Below are 17778 nucleotides of genomic sequence, written 5' to 3' on the forward strand. Positions count from 1 at the left end.
TTTCCCCTCTGGAAACCCCCTATCCTATCCTGCTTCCCCCCTTGTCTTAGACCCAATGGATGTATGAGTCTGTGAGAATATCACAAGTTGAGTTATTAAAGGCACGGTGTGAGGAAACACAGATGTGAGGATTGTGAGAAGTATCCTTACAAAGATAAAGCTAGAGAAGGGAGACGAAGCCTGGAGCTGAGGTGGGACCCGGTCCCTGGGCTGAAAGGCAGAACCAGCGGACCAGGGAAAAGCACAGGGTTTCTGCAGCCAAGCTGCCCAGCTTCAAACCCTGCTCCTCTGGGTACAAGCTATGTGGAATTGATGGGAACTGAATCTCTGTGTCTTGGTTCTTTGGGAGACAGAGACAGTAACAGCAGCATCTCCTGCCCTAGATGTGATGCTAACTGGGTCAGCTCATCTGAGTCACTTGGGCCACGTCTGGCACAGAGTAAGACTGTGGGAATTGCATTTAGCATCTTCTGACCTTGATCTTAACCAAAAGGCCAAGAAATTATTCAGCAGTGATTTCCAAGGAAGAGATCTAGATGGGGCTGGGCTATCACCTTCCTTCCTCGACACGTTCAGTGACAATGACAAACGTGAGAGAAGTAAAGGCAAAGGGGTGGGCGCAACCTTGGGGTGGGAACATACGCTGAGTAGATTGTGCTCCTGACTAAGTCAGCATCTGCTCGGTGACCTCCAACCTCCCAGTCTTTTACTCTTGAAACGAGTCCTTGGCATTTACTGTCCCTCTTCCTTTATCCTTTCCCCTCTCACATTGAGACTTGGACCTCCTGGCTCTCATCCCTGTTCAGCTTGGTTCCCAGGGCTCCAGAGCTCTACCGGATGGAGTGGAACTGGAGGGGGAAAAACAAAAACAAAAACAAAAAAACAACAACCAAAAAACCCCCCTACTTTTTGTTTCTTCCTGCTTGCCTTTCTTGCCATCAAAGGAAGTTCAGATCTTCAGCCCTGGCTGGCCAGGCCAGTTTGGACTCTAACACAGGAGAAATGGCAGCACCCAGCTGGTGTACCAGTTCTAGCAGGTACATTGAAATGTGGGTGCACTCAGCTTTCAGGGGCCCCAAGTCCCTTTCTCTCCAGTTCTGAAGAAAGACCAGAGGACATATCTACATTTCCTCCCTCCTTGACTTAAAGATTTTTATGGTTTGTTTTGAGACAGGGTTTCACTATGTAGCCCTGACTAACCTGGAACTTTGTATGTAAACTAGGCTGGCCTCAAACTCACAAAGATCCGCCTGACTTTGTTTCCCAAGTGCTGGGACTAACAGCATGCACTACTGTGTGTGGCCTATTTATTTTTAAGTATGTATTAGTGTGTCCATGTAGGGTATGTGCACTTGAGTATAGGTTTCCAATTAAGGCAGAAGCCTCAGGTTCACCTGGACCTGGATTTATGGGTGGTTGTAAACTACCTGACATGTGTGTTGGGAAATAAACTTGGGTCCTCGGCAAGAGCAACATGTGATCCTAGTCACAGAAGCACCCCTCCAGCCCAGTTCCTTTGTTGTTTTGTTTAGGAATGAGCACTTAATGAATCAAGAAATCTGACTCTGTGTGTGGTATGGTGGCACATACCTGTTGGGGGTCTAGGAATTGCCACACAAGCCACTCAGACACTGATCTTGGTCTACTAGGGATGGGTTACTGAATGCCACACCCCAAGACTGATCGATTCAGGCTCAGGAGACAAACCATAACTCCAAGTTAAGATCCTCCAGGGTTGTAAAGCCCCAAGCTGCAAACATTTTGTGCCATGTTATTTTACCAATCAGGATTTAGGGATAGATGGGATTTCCTTAGGAAGATGTCTCTGTGTACACTTGTCCTGCTCCCATTGGTTAGGGTATTCAACAGTGGCAGGGAACTTGCCTTTGTCTAAAATTCATATCTTAACTTGTCTACCGGGATGGGATTTGTTTTGACTAAAATTCATATCTTAACTTGTTAACCAGGACATCAGTTGCCCACATACCTGTCTCTCTCTCTCTGCCAATTAGGAAGTTAGTTCCCAGGGAAGTCTTGGGAACTTAAACTTTACTTGACCCCTACTCAAAATGGAGGAGGTCTTATTTTAAATAGTTTCTTATATCTCTTCTGTTGGGGTTCATACCAGGGACAGCTTATAACAGCAAATCCCATAAAAGCTTATACTCAGGTGCAGAAAGTGTTGTTGGGTGGTCACTTCAGACCCAAACTTGCTGTTGAGTAACCATGCAAAGCATTTCTACTGATTTCTATCGTGATTGGTTTCCTAGGGCACAGAACATAACAGAATACATAACAATCCTGGCATTAGAAAGTTTCCTAGTAACAGCAGAAGCATGAGCAAGTTTCCTTATAATGGCAGGCTGGCCAGGTGTCAGTTACCTAGGCCTTAATGTTGTACCTAGTCCTTAACATATAATACCCACCATTCCAGCACTCAGTAGGTTGAGGCAAGAGGGTCAGCATCTCAAAGTCATCTTAAACTACTTAGTGGCACCAAGGCCAGCCTGGGGGCACATAAGGCTGTTTCAAAAAAAAAAAAAGATCTTTGCATGATGTTTCTACACCTTTAATCCCAGGATTTGGGATAAAGCAGAGGCAGGCTGATCTCTGTGAGTTCAAGGTTAACCTGATTTACATAGCAGATTCCAGGACTACATAGAAACCCTTAATCACAACGAACAGACAAAAACAAAACCAAAGTTATATTTTGCCCTAGTACGGAGACTCCACACATCTGAAACCCTACCAACTGAGAGCTGGAGATGGGAGAGTTGACAGTTCAAAGGCCAGCCTGAGCTATGAGACCCTCCCTTCCTGAAAACGACAAACAAAAAGTTAAAGAGGCATGTTGGCACTCGGAGCTTGCCTGTGTCAGCCACTAGGTGGTGCTCTCTCAGACGATTGCCTGCGGTGTCGCAAGTACAGTCAGGGCTTAGCGGTTGCTTTAGTCCCCAAGCAAAAGTGCAGACCTGTATTGCAAAAGACCTCAGCCTAGAGGGAGAGTTAGGGCTGAAGGTGACCATTTAAAGGCACCTGGGATTCCAGATTATGCGGCTTCCTAGTGTGTGACCTGAGAGAAGGTAATCTTTCTCTCCCAGAAAATTAGGATCCAGGGCTGCGCGGAGTCAGGCTCGAGCCAGGATTGGTCCCAATCAATCTGGACTCTGTGTAGGCGCTCCGTACCGGGTGCAGCGCGATTTTGATCCTCCGAGCCGGTTAGCGGCGCTCGCGGGCTTGGCGGGGGCGCAGGGGCCGCGGCGCTCCGCCCTGCTCCTCTCGGCGTCCTCTGGGCGGGGACAGCACGGCGGCGGCCGCTCAGTGTCGCGGGAGCCGGACCGCGCAGGCCCGTCCCGGCGGCCCGGGGGGCGCCATGTGGTTCATGTACGTGCTAAGCTGGCTGTCGCTGTTCATCCAGGTGGCATTCATCACTCTGGCCGTCGGTGAGAGCGCTGACCCGGGCCACGCGCGCCCCGATTCCCCGAGCCGCCAACCGCTGCTGCTCTTTGCAGCTGGGCGCTCACGACCCCGAGCTGGTCCTACTGGACCTCCGCGGAACCTTCCGGTGGGGATGCTTGGTTCCCGAGACGCATCCTTGCTCTCGGAGCTCTGGGCTCCCTACTCAGCCTGTCCCCTCCAGCTGGGACGGGGGAAGGCCCCTGTCTGTCTCACCCGGCTGTGTGCTAATGTACAGCACCCGGCCTGTAAACTAAGTGTTCTGCAGGTGTTGATTGACGAGTGGAGTTTAAGGTTCCCGGAACAGAGGTTAACTTTATGCTGTGCGGTCAAATCCAATCTTTCTACAGTTGTCTTGGCAAAGTTCTATCTACTTGTGCAGATGAGAAGGACATCCCAGGGGTGCTTTGGCTTGTTCCCGACTTCCTGGAGTCTGAGGAGGGTTGGTGGGGGACTAGAGGATAAGCAGGCTGGTGGGAGTGTCCCTGGCTGATCTCTTCCTGTTTGTCCCCCTCCCCCTGGGACCCCCCTCTCCTACCCAGCGGCTGGACTGTACTACCTTGCAGAGCTGATAGAAGAGTACACGGTGGCCACCAGCCGAATCATCAAATACATGATCTGGGTAAGTGGCCGCTTTTCCCTGGAGTAGTCACCCAGGGCTTGCTTGCCCTACATCAGAAACAGGAAGTGGGGGCTGTTTGAGCTGGGGCTGTTTTGGTGCTGAGAACCCAGGATCTGAGGGCGTCCCACTTGCTTCCCTGCCCTACAATCTGTGCTCCTGGGTCCAGATCACCCCTGGCCCTCCAGCCTCAGGTGGACAACCACAACCTACTGCCATTCCTTAAGGTGACAGTGCAGATAATTCATTGACAGGTATTCATGGCTTCGCTTTCATGTGGCTGTCTCACAGTGTCCACTGTCTCTAGCACCAGGTCCCCAATCCCAGCCCAGGCTTAGAACTTATAGGGACAGTAAGGACAGTTTGTACTGCTTAGCTGTTGCCCTCTCTCCACTCAGTGTGACTTGTCCTAAGGGAGAATGCCTGGCCCTTTCTCTTCCCTCATGGGAGATTTCTTTTCCTGAAGACTTGGTCCCTGTCCCTGTCAGAGAGGCTGTGAGGAAGAATGAGGTGCGGGGGGGGGGGGTGATGGATACCTTTGGACAGAAAAGTTCACCTTTCAGTCGCCTAGAATCTGCAGCTACTTTCACTCTCAACGTAGCCTGGGGTTGTAGTTTGTGGTAAAGACAGGGCTACAGCCAGCTCATTGGCTCAGTCTGTGGGTGTGGTTGGTATAGCAATTAGACCTTTCATCGCTGACAACTGAAGCCTTTCTCCGACTGCCTGCTGGATTCCATCACTGGGTTACGTAATTGGTTCAGAAGATCATGCTTAGCATTCAAGGAAGCTATGAAAGGAGGCATGGGGGTACAGGCATGCATGCAGTCTTCGGTAAGATCCTCAGCTCCAGCTCCAAAACCAGTGCTAACAGTAAAGACGAGAGCAGGCAAAGTGAGTGTGCGCTCTGTCGTCACGTTGGGTATGTGTTTGGTGGAGTGATGTATAAAATGTTTTTTTTTTTTTCCTTACTTTGGATCACCATCCAAAATGTTTTAGAAGTGACCTTCAGAGAGACCACCTTTTTGAAAGCTGAGTGTGGTTTCTGTGAACCAAGAAAACCAAAGTGCATTTGTAACAGCGCTGTGCAGAGCAGGCAGGGACTGACAGTCCTGGAGGCCTAAAGGTCCCCTGAGCCAGCGCCTCTGCCTGTTTCAGTTCTCCACAGCAGTACTGATTGGCCTCTACGTCTTTGAGCGTTTCCCCACCAGCATGATTGGCGTGGGCCTTTTCACCAACCTCGTCTACTTTGGCCTTCTCCAGACCTTCCCCTTCATCATGCTGACATCACCTAACTTCATCCTGTCATGCGGTGAGAGGGGGCAAGCAGGGAGGACTTGATGTGACTAGATGTGGGCACTCTGTCCCAGACACTGACCTGATACTGGGGAGGGGAGCGCCTGAGCGGCGGCTGAGGTCCTGCAGGAGGCCACACTGCTGCTCGTTCCTGAGGACCCTAGAGCCTGTCCCTGCCTAGTCCTCATGAGGGGAAGGGCTCCAGCCAGGAGGACCTTGCCAAAGAGTCAAGTTAGATGGAGGGTTTGGGAAAGAAGAGCAGCACGCTATTTCCTGTCCCTGGAAAGTCACTTCTCATCCCGGAGTGACTGTTTAGACCCAGCTGATTGATGCGGTGGTCACAGATGCACACAGATGTTTGTGAGAAAGGTTTTAGAAAGTGGTTGGCCACAGGCACTGCTGTTTTGCCTTGCTGTAGACTGAGTCGAGATGGCAGGTGGTGTGGGGTGTGTTTTAGAGTTAGGTTTCTGAGTCTAGGAGAAATCTGAATGTTAGCCGTAGAAGGGCCGATTGTTAGAGTTTGGGGCATGTCGATGTCAGGTATAATTTTAACCTCAGAACCTGTTTAGTGGGAGTTTGATCAGTGCCAAGCCCCCTGTAGCTCTCCCAGCAAGCAGCTCTGGCCACCAGAAGGCTCCTCTGGCTTCCTATGTCCCTCCCTTCTCCTGCCCTTTGGATGCCTGGGCAAGTTTTTCTGAGGTACCTTGTCGGCACCAGGTGTCATCTATGTCTTAGCATCCCTTAGCCTTGTGCAAGACACGGCAGAGTGCTGTCTTCATGGTAAAGGGCAGAAACGAGACATGTAGTTGTGACATAGGTATGGGGACACTGTTTCTGGGGCCTGCCCTTCATTCTGCTGTGGAGGCACGACGGGCTTTGGACCTCTGAGCAGCTGTCCCCTTACTTGCTCTGTGTCATGAACGTGTGCACACTAGGGAAGAGTGTATGGGGCACAGCAGGATAGGTTGGTGTGTCTTCCCCCATCCTAGCTTTCTAAGGAACCCTGAGAGTATCTGGTCTCTATCTGAGGCCTTCTCCCTGCTGGGCAGCATGAAGCACATTCCACTGAGGTGTGTGTTCTGCCTACTCATGATCTCGTCTCCAACCTGGCTCTTGGGAGAGCAATGGCCCGATCGTGGATTATTTGTAACACAAAGCAAACCTTGTTTTTATAACATGCCGGAATGTTCCAGTCTACCTTCTGATTCTGTTGCTGCTGCCGTCCACAGTGAGGAAGTTGGAGCTGAGCACCCGTTCTTAACAGATGGGGACTGGGGTCTAGGTAGTGCCCTTGGCCCAGAGCCATGCTGTGGGTTGGTGTAGAGTCAAGACTGAGACCCGGGGCTCCAGTTTTGGGGCCTTCTGGATTTGGTGAGCACACTGTGACCGGACTCTCCATCCCCACAGGGCTAGTGGTGGTGAATCATTACCTGGCATTTCAGTTTTTTGCAGAAGAGTATTATCCTTTCTCAGAGGTAAGATGTACCCGGTGTCTAGCACATAGTCGTGGTGGCAGGGGTGGGGGTGTAAGGGACTTACATGATCCTCTTTGTGACTGTAGCTGTGATCCAAAACCGACTCCATTCAGGAACTATGTTATTTTTGTGTATATGAGTACACTGTTGCTCTCTTCAGACACACCAGAAGAGGGCATCGGATCCCATTACAGATGGTTGTGAGCCACCACGTGGTTGCTGGGACTCTTAACTCAGGACCTCTGGAAGAGTAGTCAGTGCTCTTAACTGCTGAGCCACCTCTCCAGCTCCTGTTTTTTGTTTTTATTTTCTTTTTTTAAGCAAATAAGTATAATAATAATTTTAGAAGGCAGGGTGTCTGAAGAACAGAGGGATCCCTTTGGCAAGGTGGGAGGACACTCCTCTCCCCCAGTGTGCCTTTTGGGTGCCTCAGTAGAGTCATCTTCAAGCCTAGAAGGGGCACCAGGCTGGCCTGTGTGAACCAGACCTCACAAGGACCCACCCCTAGCTCCAGCCCCATCAGAACCTCCCCAGGATTCCTCCCACTTGAAGTCCCCAAGAACAGTGTCCCTTTGGAGAGGGACTCCCCCAGCATCTGTGTCAGAGAGTCCTGCTTCCTGAGTGCTAGTCCCTGCAGGGATAGGGTGGGCCTTTGGGGGCACCCTGGGCTCTCCCTTCTCAGTCTCTCCTGTCACCAGGTCCTGGCCTACTTCACATTCTGCCTGTGGATAATCCCGTTTGCTTTCTTCGTGTCACTTTCGGCTGGGGAGAATGTCCTGCCCTCCACCATGCAGCCAGGCGGTGAGGAAGGGCGTCTTAGGTGGGGGGGGGGGGGTGGCTGGCGTCAGCCCTGTGAGAAAACACTAGGGCTTTGGGTGATGAGAACTCTGCACACATGTACACATGCATGCGCACGCATGCTCATCTCCCTGCCTGTGTTTCCACAGATGACGTGGTCTCCAATTACTTCACCAAAGGCAAGCGAGGCAAGCGCTTAGGCATCCTGGTTGTCTTCTCCTTCATCAAAGAGGCCATCCTACCCAGTCGGCAGAAGATATACTGACCCTTTGGGGAGGGCATGTGGGGGGCAAGACCAAGAGAGCCAGGCCCCTGGGACTCTGGGCTAATTGTGCCTGGGAGCCTGGAAGGTGTCTTCTGCCAGCCCAGGTCTCCCTCCCCTCTGTTCTGAAGCCTCGTTCCCCACCCTCCTCAGGAGGCTTGAATGCTGCCAGGGGCACCAGAGAGGGTAGCAGAGCCTGCTATGCCAGGAGGCTATGTCCCCAGCCCTCCCCTCCCCAGAGTTGGGTCTGGTTGGATGGGGCAGGCAGGGAAGCTAGTATGAAGCTGGGGAACTGACAGCAAGTTCTCAGGCAGGTGACCGTAGGGAGGAGCTGAGGGTCGGCACTTCCAGGAAAAGTGCATTTTGCTGTTGAAATGTGGGTCCTGTCCAATGCTGATTCCCTTTCGAATAAAGATTCTAGGTGGCACTGTTTGCCTTAACACCCCAGAAGTTCATCTTCTTCTCTGCCTGCTAACCTTCTGCCTAGACTGGGCTAGCCTGCTCTAGGGACTCCTCTTCTGGCTCTTGCCCTTCTGGAGGGATTCTCATGGCCCTAAGTGGGAAGGGAACAGGGATGAGAATGAGTGGGCAAAGGCAGTTTTTCTGAGGCTTCTCCTCCTCTCCGTGTCTCCTTCCCCAGACTGTGATAGTCCAGGGTGGGGGAGGGGTAGAAAGTCTGTGGCTGGGTTAGAGATGTAGACCATCTACAATACCCTATTTATGTCTTCCTTTGAGAAAAAGGAGAGATTTCTTGGTAAATTCTATATCAGGCTCGGTGAAAAAAAAAATAAACATTGGCTTCTAGGCAGCCTAAGCTGCCGCTCAGAGCACACAGGCCACACTCACCTGCGCTTCCGGCTCCTGGAGGGATGTAAGCTCTGTCTTCTAAGAAGGTGAGCCTCATCCCGGGCACAGACCAGCATCTGTTGACCTTGCACTCCAACTACATACAGTGCCTTGCAGGGGCTCAGCAGTATATGGAATGAAGTTCCCCTCCCTGTTGCCGAATCTCGTACCTCACAGTGAGTCTGGCAGGTGCCCAGATGGACAAGGCATGGGGAAGACTCCAGTTCCTCAGCATCTTCTTATGCATCCTGCATCTCATTGGCTCTTGCATTTCTGTTGCATCTTGGCCCGCTAGTCTCTGAATTTGTTTTGCAGCTACAGGTGAGATTGCCAGACCTGTTTTCTGCCACTTGAGTGGATGAAGGTATAGGACAGGGGCGGCTGCCTACCAGTGGGCTCAGGCTGGCCCAACTTGCTCTGCTCTCCACTTCTTTATCTTTGTTCATCCTGCCTACTGCTCAGACAGGGGCTTTCCCAAGCGAACCCAGGTCAACTCATCACAGGTCACCGGCTGGGTCTTGGGGTCGCTGGCACAGCTGATGGCCTGCTTCCTGGTTCACGTTTCTGAGCACTGGTGTGACTGTTGTCCCTTCACAGTTTCTGTTATAGAGGCTTCTTTCTCACCTTGTGCACACAGGGGCTCCTTTACTGTCTTGTGGATTGATCTCCTCAGGAAGCCCAGCTGTGCTGGTAGCTTAAGGGATGCTGTGGAAGAAGTCAGAGCCAATCTTCAGTCCCAGCTACTTCCTAGCTCAAGCACAGTTCTGCTGCCTTCTGGGCACAGAGACCATTTGAGCTTAGTGTCTGCTCTGTTTACCTGCTCTTTGCAGTGCCTCGTCCCTGGTCTCATGATGGCTCAGGAGCCAGGCAGAATATTGCTTTCTCTTTCTGCCTAAGTCTATCTGATCTATTCTTGGTATCTCTGTATTTGAGCCACCCTACTGTCATCTCTCACCTCATTTTGTTTTGACAGTTTCCTATGTTTCTTTATCCTCTCACCAGCTGGGTTTCTTTCTGAAATGCATGGTTGGCCAAATCTTTTTAGGCCCCCCAACTCTCCCCAGCTCTCCACTGCCCTCAGGATAAAGTCCAGACTCCTTAGAATGGTGTGTGAGGTTCCTGGGTCCCTACTGGCTTCACCACTTGTCATGGGCTCTGGGCCCCAGCCTCCTGTACACAGAGACTATGGCTCTAGCTGCTTTGATACTCTTCCTTCCACTTACTTTGGTAATTTGCCGCTTTTCTTCTTAGATTTTATTTCTTCCAAGGAGCTTTGAGTGTCCCCTCTCCTCCCCTAACCCCAGCTGCCACACAGATCTCTAGGCTCACTGGCCTGCGGCGTGGTCTCCTATGGTCTGTCTCCCCACTAGACTGGAAGCTCCTTGAGGGCAGGGAAAGCCCTTGGGTTTTTGTATTATCAACTACCTGATTTTGGCGCCTGGCCCATGGAAAGCACTCAATAAATGTTTTGTTTAAAGAGTGAGCTGTAGTGTGTGACCAGGGCACATCGGGGTCCAGGGCAGCTTCCTGGACAGGTTTCACATCAAAGTCACAAGTCTTCCTCTCTTGGCAGACGTGCTGCCCAGCTTCCTGGAACTGCAGCTTCATATACCCCCAGTGGGGCCATGAGCAAGAAGCATGGGCAGAGAAGCCTGCTCGGGATATCAGCTGTCCCCACTGCCAGGAAGGACACATGGCAGAATGCCTAGGAGTTTCCTGTCCTGGAAGCCTCGTCCCTGGCTGTGCTAGGGCAGGTTAAGGTACCTGAGGGCCAGGGGATTACTTTACATTGCTGTGTCCCAGGACATTACCAGCCCCCTGCTCTGAACCTTGTGCTCTGTCTAGATGTACACATCCCAGGGAGCTAGGCCATTTCTTCGTAGAGAAAAGGGAGAGGTAGGATGTGTGCTTTTGGGAAGAGGGATAGTTAGGGGTGGCTTCTGCCCTTGGGAACCAGAACCCTACCACATTTCTAACCACAATACGAATCTTAACACTTGCGCCTTCACCAGAGGCTTCAAGAACAACTTTATGTGAGAACTCACTTGGAGGGTGGGGCTACTCGAGTCCGGCAAGCTTCCAAGGAATCGAGGAAGGGTTTATCAAATGTCTCACGTAGGGTCATGGCCATTGTATTGGTACAGGTACCTCCCACATGCCGTTTCTCAAGTACTTTGAGTATGTCCCGTGGATACAAGCCCTGGGGCACTTTCATCCTGTAGGGTTGAGACCCTGGGTAAAGCACCCGGACCATCATCTCAAAAGGCAGCTGGGGTACAGGTGTCACCAACTGACGGTCCACTGTGCGCAGGCATGCACCCCCATGTTTATTTCGAGTCACCTCCAGGAATCTGCAGAAGTCATGTTCCTTATAGGGTTCTGGGTGCACACCCAGGCGTATATCCTGTGGGTGGCCAATGTTTGTGATAGGGGACCTGGCAGGGTTAGCACTATAGTTCCATAACTTGGGCCGACTGATGGTGGTCTGCTTGTAGATGGGCTTGGGTGGCACCACGGGTGAGGGCAAGTTTTTCAGCTGAGCTTCCACAGATGGATAATGGAGGCTTTCAGTTATTGGGCATCTTAAAGTGTTGGAGGCCAATGACCAAGGTCGGACACCAGCCTTTTGCTTGGAGTCGGCAGAGCCCAGGGTCTGGGCCTTGCTTTGGAGCCACTTTCTGAAATGAGCCTCTCTCAGAATTTGATGTTCTTTCTGCAACAATGAAGGGCACAAGGGCAGTGGCATTTATGGGCAGGAGACCCCGTGGCTAGCATCCTGGGAAACCTCAGGTCTACGTTCCCTGCTGCCTTATGTGAGCCTTGTTTGGATGGAGGAGGCATCTCCTTTTCTGACTGGGCTCCCAGGCTATGGAGGAGACAAAGACTTTCATAGGAGACCTCCAGCTTGAGGACAGACATAGGGACAACCTCAGCTTTGCAGAGAGAAGGTACCATTTCCCCAGAGGTAGCCCCAGCCTCAGTGGAAAGTCTTGCTCTCTGATTTGGACCCCAGAAAGGATGAAGGGCTGGCAGGCCTGGCATTGGATGGAAGTAATGGGGTTGCACAGGCTTCTGGGAGGTGACCTTGGGGAGAGAGAGTGCCTGGCTGCCAGACTGGGTGGTCGGGACTTAGCCAGAGTTCTATCTTCACCACTGCTCGCACTGAACTTCCACATGTGTGGAAATGTCCTTGTCCTATTATCTCTGTCTCACTCCCACACAGTTGCTAAGTAATCAGGTGCTTTGGAGATTGACCCAGCTGCAGAGGCAGGTTCTGATTAGATTAAGCCAGGAGTCCTAATTCCTTCAGCCTTGCCCAGTCCCAAGTCAGGCAGCAGCTGGCTTGCTTTTTATTCTAGCCAATGGAAGAGTAGTGGCTGTGTGCTCCCATTGAGGCCGACAGGAGATGCTGAGTGGAGGTCTGCTCGGGGGCTGCTGAGTAGGGTTAGGGTCAACAGAAAACCTGATAGCTGGAAGGGCGGGGTGACACAAAACCAGAAGAGCCAGGAGAGCTGGGTGACACAGACTAGAGAGGCACAGCTGGGACAACTGGAAGAGTACAACCATGGCAGGGCCCTGTAGCCTCTGTAGGATTCACTTAAGGATCCAAGTTCTTGAGCTGGGCTGTGGTGGCGTATGCTCCCAGCACTTGTGAGGCAGAGGCAGGTGGATCTTTGAGTTTGAGGCCAGCCTTGTCTACAGAGTGAGTTCCAGGACAGCCAGGGCTACACAGAGAAACCGTGTCTTAAAACAAAACAACAAACAAACAAACAATGACAAACAACAAAAACAAAGAATCCAAGCCTTAATTTTCCTGTTTTGTTTTAAGTGTTTTATGCTCCATGATTATATCTGCTAAACCCTTGCCCTGTCACTGGTCTGGACTCTTGCCAAACCTCTAGTCTGTCAGTCTACCCAACTTATACCTGATCCCCAAATCGACAGTGCTCCCGAGTGCCCCATGTATCCATCACAGTGATTCTGTCTGTGAGCCTGTCATTCCTTACTCCATATGGATAGATGCCTGTCAGTCTTCAAAGATACGTCTTTGGCACCCTCCTGGACCCTCCCCTCAGATGCATAACCTACCTCTCCCTAGCACCTAAGTTCCTTGAGTGGAGGACCACACTTTGCTGGCCTTTGGGACCTAGAAGGAGTCTAGTGTACAGTGAAGTTGGGGTATCTGTTAGGAGTTTTCTTTTAATGGGTAGGTACCCCAATGTTAGGAAGTGTCCAGTTCCATTCGAGATCCTCGTCCTAGAAGGTCAGTGTCTAACAAGGACTCTGAGTGCCCCATAATTCAGGCTGCACTTGCTTTCTGGCACAGAACAAGACCTTTGGCCTAAAGGGATGGCTTATAAGGGAGGATTTGGTGGGGAGCAGGGGTTTCTTCTGAGAGTGGAGTGTTCCAGTTGCTCCTCTCACCATGGCAAGAAGGCCCTAGTTTGGCAGCAGAACCCAGCCCGGGAGGAACTTCCCCTTACTTGGTATTCAGTCAGGTAGCGATGCTCCAGAATAGTCAGCTTCTCCCTCAAGGTCCTCAGCTTCTCCATCTCCTGGGCAAAGACCTTCTTATCATGTTTCCACATGACATCCTTCAAGAACCTGGCACCAAGGTGAGGGCGTGTCAGATTGTAGGAACTGGGCTTCCCTTGAGGTGAGGCTCTGTGGGCCAGTGGGGTGGGAGGAATTGCCAGGGCAGAGAAGAGCAAAGCACCCCATCTCCTTGCCCAGGGGCCCTTGGAGGGAGAAGAAAAAACTGTCTGATGGATTTGGATCCTGACTGAAGAACAGGGGAAGGCAAAGACAAAGAAGGGGGTGGGGACAGGCAAAGCTCATGCTGACAATATCCTACTTGGGGCCTCTTTCCCAGACTTTACTCAACTGACACCTGGCTTCCTCAAGCCACCCCAGGCTCAGCGTGGGGGTGGGGAGAAGGACCTTGCAGGAGGAAGTGGGAGCTGGTGTGGTTGTCACAGGCTCACCGGGCACAGGTACGGTGGTTCCAAAGTCTGCAGTAGTCGATGGGCTTGAAGCCCGTGGCATCTCGGGCATGCACATTGGCTCCACTCTGTACCAGCAGCTTAACACATCCCAGTAGGCCATTGCAGGAAGCCAGGTGCAGGGGTGTGGAGCCGTTGCATGTCTGCCTGTAGGGTGTACCAAAGGGAAGGGCGGAAGAGAAGGGTAAAGGCATTAGATAGGCAGGCAAGCCAACTTCCAGGCCCCACTCTGCCACCACCATGGAGGACCCTGTTCATACCCTACTATTCTTAGGGCTTCATGTTTCCCTTCTCTAAGGAGGAGGGACAGCCTCAATGAGCAGTACAAAGTATAGGATGTGTTTGAATAGGACAGCTAGGAACTACAGTGCCCTGGGTTGCTTCAGAGCCACCAATCTCAGTGACTTTTGGGACAAGGTCTCTTGTACTACAGGTTGATCTGGAATTTGCAATGTAGCCAAAGATGATCTTTTTTTATTTATTTATTTTTTTTTTTGGTTTTTCGAGACAGGGTTTCTCTGTGTAGTCGTGGCTGTCCTGGAACTCACTCTGTAGCCCAGGCTGGCCTCGAACTCAGAAATCCGCCTGCCTCTGCCTCCCAAGTGCTGGGATTAAAGGCGTGCGCCACCACGCCCGGCTCGCCAAAGATGATCTTGAATCCCCGGTTCCCACCCCCCTCCTACCGTCTCCATCTCCCGAGTGCTGGGTGTACAGATAGATATGAATTACCAAGTCTGGCTCCCCTGGGCTTTTGGCAAGGTTAGCTCACTTGGTCCACAAGCTGAAGTTCATTTTAATGTGTGTGATGTGTGTATGTGTGTATACATATTCACATGTGTGTATGTGGGGTGTGCATATGAATATATACACAACTGTGTGGAGGCCAGAAGTTGACAATGGGTATCTTCCTCTATCATCCTCCACCTTATATGCAGAGGCAGGGTCTCTCACTTGAACTCAGAGCACACTGAATCAGCTAATCTAAGCTCAGGGATTTCCTGTTTCTGACTCCCGTGGGCTAGAATACAAGAGGTCACCATGCCCAACTGGCATTGGATGCTGAGGATTTGAACTCAGTTCCTTGCACTTGCACAATGAGCGCTAATTTACCCACTGAGCTATCTCCCCAGTCCCTATAGGCTATAGTTAAATGTCACCTCCTGGGGCTGTGGATGCACTTCCTCTGATAGGCTGTTTGACTAGCCCTGGGCTCAATCCCCAGCACTGTATCAAACCAGGCATGACCTGGGGAGCAGAGGCATGAGACTCAGAAGTTCAAATCCTCCTTGGCTATCATAGGCAGTTTGAGGGTAGCCTGGATTACACAAGACACTTTTAAAAATGATGAAGAAAGAAGGAAAAACAACATTCTTAGAGGCCATTGCTTCTTATAAATAGATTCTACTCCGTGCTTTCACCTACCACCCATTGATCTCTTCAGAGCTCTCGGAATTGTGGTCAATCTTTCATTGATTAGCAAACTTTCCAGTTACTAGGAAATCAGTTCTGTGAGGACTGGGGTTGGTTCCCTGTGTTTATGGCTATGTTCCCAGCTTGGGTCTGGTGCTTGTTAGCGCATAGTGAATGCTTGGTAAGGACTCTGGGTGAACAAAGCAGGCTCTGGTATGCATTTTCCTTGCCACAAAAGTAAGGCTGGAGTGGTTAAGAGTCGGGCTCGCCGGGCGTGGTGGCGCACGCCTTTAATCCCAGCACTCGGGAGGCAGAGGCAGGCGGATTTCTGAGTTCGAGGCCAGCCTGGTCTACAAAGTGAGTTCCAGGACAGCCAGAGCTATACAGAGAAACCCTGTCTCGAAAAACCAAAAAAAAAAAAAAAAAAAAAAAAGAGTCGGGCTCAGTGGTTAAGAGAATGTAGCAATCTTGCAGAGGATCTGGGATTGGCCTCCAGCACACAAATGCCTGTAACTCCAACTCCTTTATCACAGAAGTGATGTGGGACAGGCACATTCATCCTCCCAACCTCAGTGGAAGACAGCCAGTCCCTGAACTTAGCGTCAAGCTAGAACACCTGGGGAACATCAAGGTTCCCAAGCCCACAGCGGTATCTGTGAGGCCCCACTGTGAACACACCGGAGTGTGGGAACCAACCACGGAGGCTCAGGGGCAGAGTGACTTGCCTGCAGACCCACAGTTTGTCTGAGCTAAAATTCTGTGAATTGGGTCTGCCCTCTCTGCATGCCCAGTCTCTTAACCAGGACACTACGTGCTCTCTCTGACTGCTTTCTCCAGGCAGGAATCCTTGTCCTCACAACCCCTCATCCGGTCCTGCAAGGCTCCCCCTGCCTGGGGACACAGTGTCCCAAGTGTCTTTCGTACAGCAAGCCGGACTCACGAGTTGATGGCTGCCCCTTTCTTGAGCAGGTAGTCAATGCAGGGGAGGATGTCCGATTTGTTGTTTTTATGGATGACCAAATGCAGGGGCGTCTGGCCTTTGTTGGTGGGCAGATCCACAGGATATTTGTAGTCCTCTATTAAGACCTTAAGGCAGGAAAGCTGGCATTTCTGGGCTGCGAAGTGGATGGCTGTGAAGCCCTGAGAAGTGGAGAGCTCAGGATGGGGGCGGGGCCCACAACCCCCGCCTTCAGGCTTGGGGTTTTCCTCGGTCCCTGTGTCCCTTGGAGGTGTTCACAACCCTTTATCCCCCTACCTCTCTGCTTCCAAATGGGCCTTCTACAAGTGGATTTAGGACCACAACATAGAAAAGGTCACTTTGGCGCTCCCCAGCGGCAGTTCATCAGGTGGCCTTTCTACGGGTAGTACTAGGTTGGGTGTTGGGAAATTTCAGTCTGCCACCATGCTGCAAGCTTTACCTTGTCGTCGACTATAATCTCCTTGCGCTCCGGATTCACACAGAACCGAAGCCAGTCCACATTGCCCAGTGAGGCTGCGAAAAACTCGGAGTAGTTCGCGATCACTTTATGGCTCCAAGACTCGGAGGTACTAGGATCGGCCAGACCAGAGTGAGCCGGAAGGCCGAGAACAACTCCGGGCTTCTACACCCCCCACCAGCCGGCGCACCCGCCCACCTGTACTGCTGCGAGGATTCGGAGTTGGGACTGGAAACCTTCAAGTCGTGTTCCGCTTGCCGCGTGCCTCCTTGTACAGATGGGCGGGGCTGCACTTTTGTCCCTGGGCGCCTTCTGGAATCTGAGGGCCCAGTCCTGCGCGGAGTGGTGTGGCTCCTAGGGGGTGTACTGGCTTTGGAATGACGACGCAGCGAGGCGCGTGGCATGCCACCCGCCCACGCCTTTGGCCCCAGCCAGGACTCAAGGGAGGGACGAAGTTTGCAACCCTGGTTTAGCCTCAATTGGGATCACAGAGATGTCACGGAAAGCGCAATCGGGAAATGGATTGTCTCCATCTCTGCTCATAGAAAGCAGGGCCCAAGTGTACAGGCAGCGCGTTTGTATTTGAAGTTGTATTAACTAGCTCTCTCTGCAATTCCACATACTAAATTATGACGTCCTCCTCGGAGCAGCAGCATAATGGACAACAGGTACGTCACACAGGTTGCCCAAAGCAGAGCAACTCCACTCTGCTTCTTTTCCTGGGAAACGGAAGGATAGAGAGTTCCAAGGTAGCCTGGGCTACACAACTAGATCTTATCTCAAAGGAGGTGCCAGAGATGATGGTGTAAGCCTACAGCTCTGCCCTCCAGAGGTTACATTATTAGAACCCAGTAGACACTAGGAGGCAAAGCCTGGTTGGGAGAAGTGTACCCTGCCCTGTGCTTTTGGAGGATATGTGTGTCCTGGGAAAACCGAAGGAGAGAGGGTATACTATGATCTTCAGAGGTACAAAATAGAGATTCTCAGGGGCTGGAGGGATGGCCCAGAAGTTAAAGGCACTTGACGATCTTTCAGAGGGGCTAGGTTAGGTTGCCAGCACCCAACATTATTTTATTTAAATCCAAAAAATAATAACTCTGAGTCGGGGTTTGGAGAGGTGCAAAGCGACCCAGAAGTGAAATGTTGTGTCTTAGCTAAAGGTGAACTATTTCCAACAGAT

At 51.5% G+C, this 17778-nt stretch overlaps 2 protein-coding genes across 2 annotated transcripts; one reads left to right on the forward strand and one right to left on the reverse strand.

Moving 5' to 3' along the window:
• Window positions 1–3279: 3279 nt before the first annotated feature.
• Window positions 3280–10229, forward strand: Tex261 (testis expressed 261). Its single transcript, XM_021165430.3, has 6 exons — window positions 3280–3443; window positions 3999–4078; window positions 5231–5384; window positions 6776–6843; window positions 7542–7644; window positions 7791–10229. The coding sequence occupies exons 1-6, from the start codon at window positions 3374–3376 to the stop codon at window positions 7904–7906; spliced, it is 591 nt and encodes a 196-aa protein (XP_021021089.1). The 5' UTR covers window positions 3280–3373; the 3' UTR covers window positions 7907–10229.
• Window positions 10230–10748: 519 nt separating this feature from the next.
• Window positions 10749–17210, reverse strand: Ankrd53 (ankyrin repeat domain 53). The gene is made up of 6 exons (XM_021165308.3): window positions 16797–17210; window positions 16581–16710; window positions 16103–16302; window positions 13735–13899; window positions 13234–13354; window positions 10749–11462 (listed from the first exon to the last, which is right to left on the reverse strand). The coding sequence occupies exons 1-6, from the start codon at window positions 17000–17002 to the stop codon at window positions 10791–10793; spliced, it is 1494 nt and encodes a 497-aa protein (XP_021020967.1). The 5' UTR covers window positions 17003–17210; the 3' UTR covers window positions 10749–10790.
• Between the last annotated feature and the right edge of the window lie 568 nt (window positions 17211–17778).

This window comes from Mus caroli, unplaced genomic scaffold (genome assembly GCF_978045245.1).
Source record: "Mus caroli unplaced genomic scaffold, Mus_caroli_1 scaffold_7, whole genome shotgun sequence".
Taxonomy (NCBI): domain Eukaryota; kingdom Metazoa; phylum Chordata; class Mammalia; order Rodentia; family Muridae; genus Mus; species Mus caroli.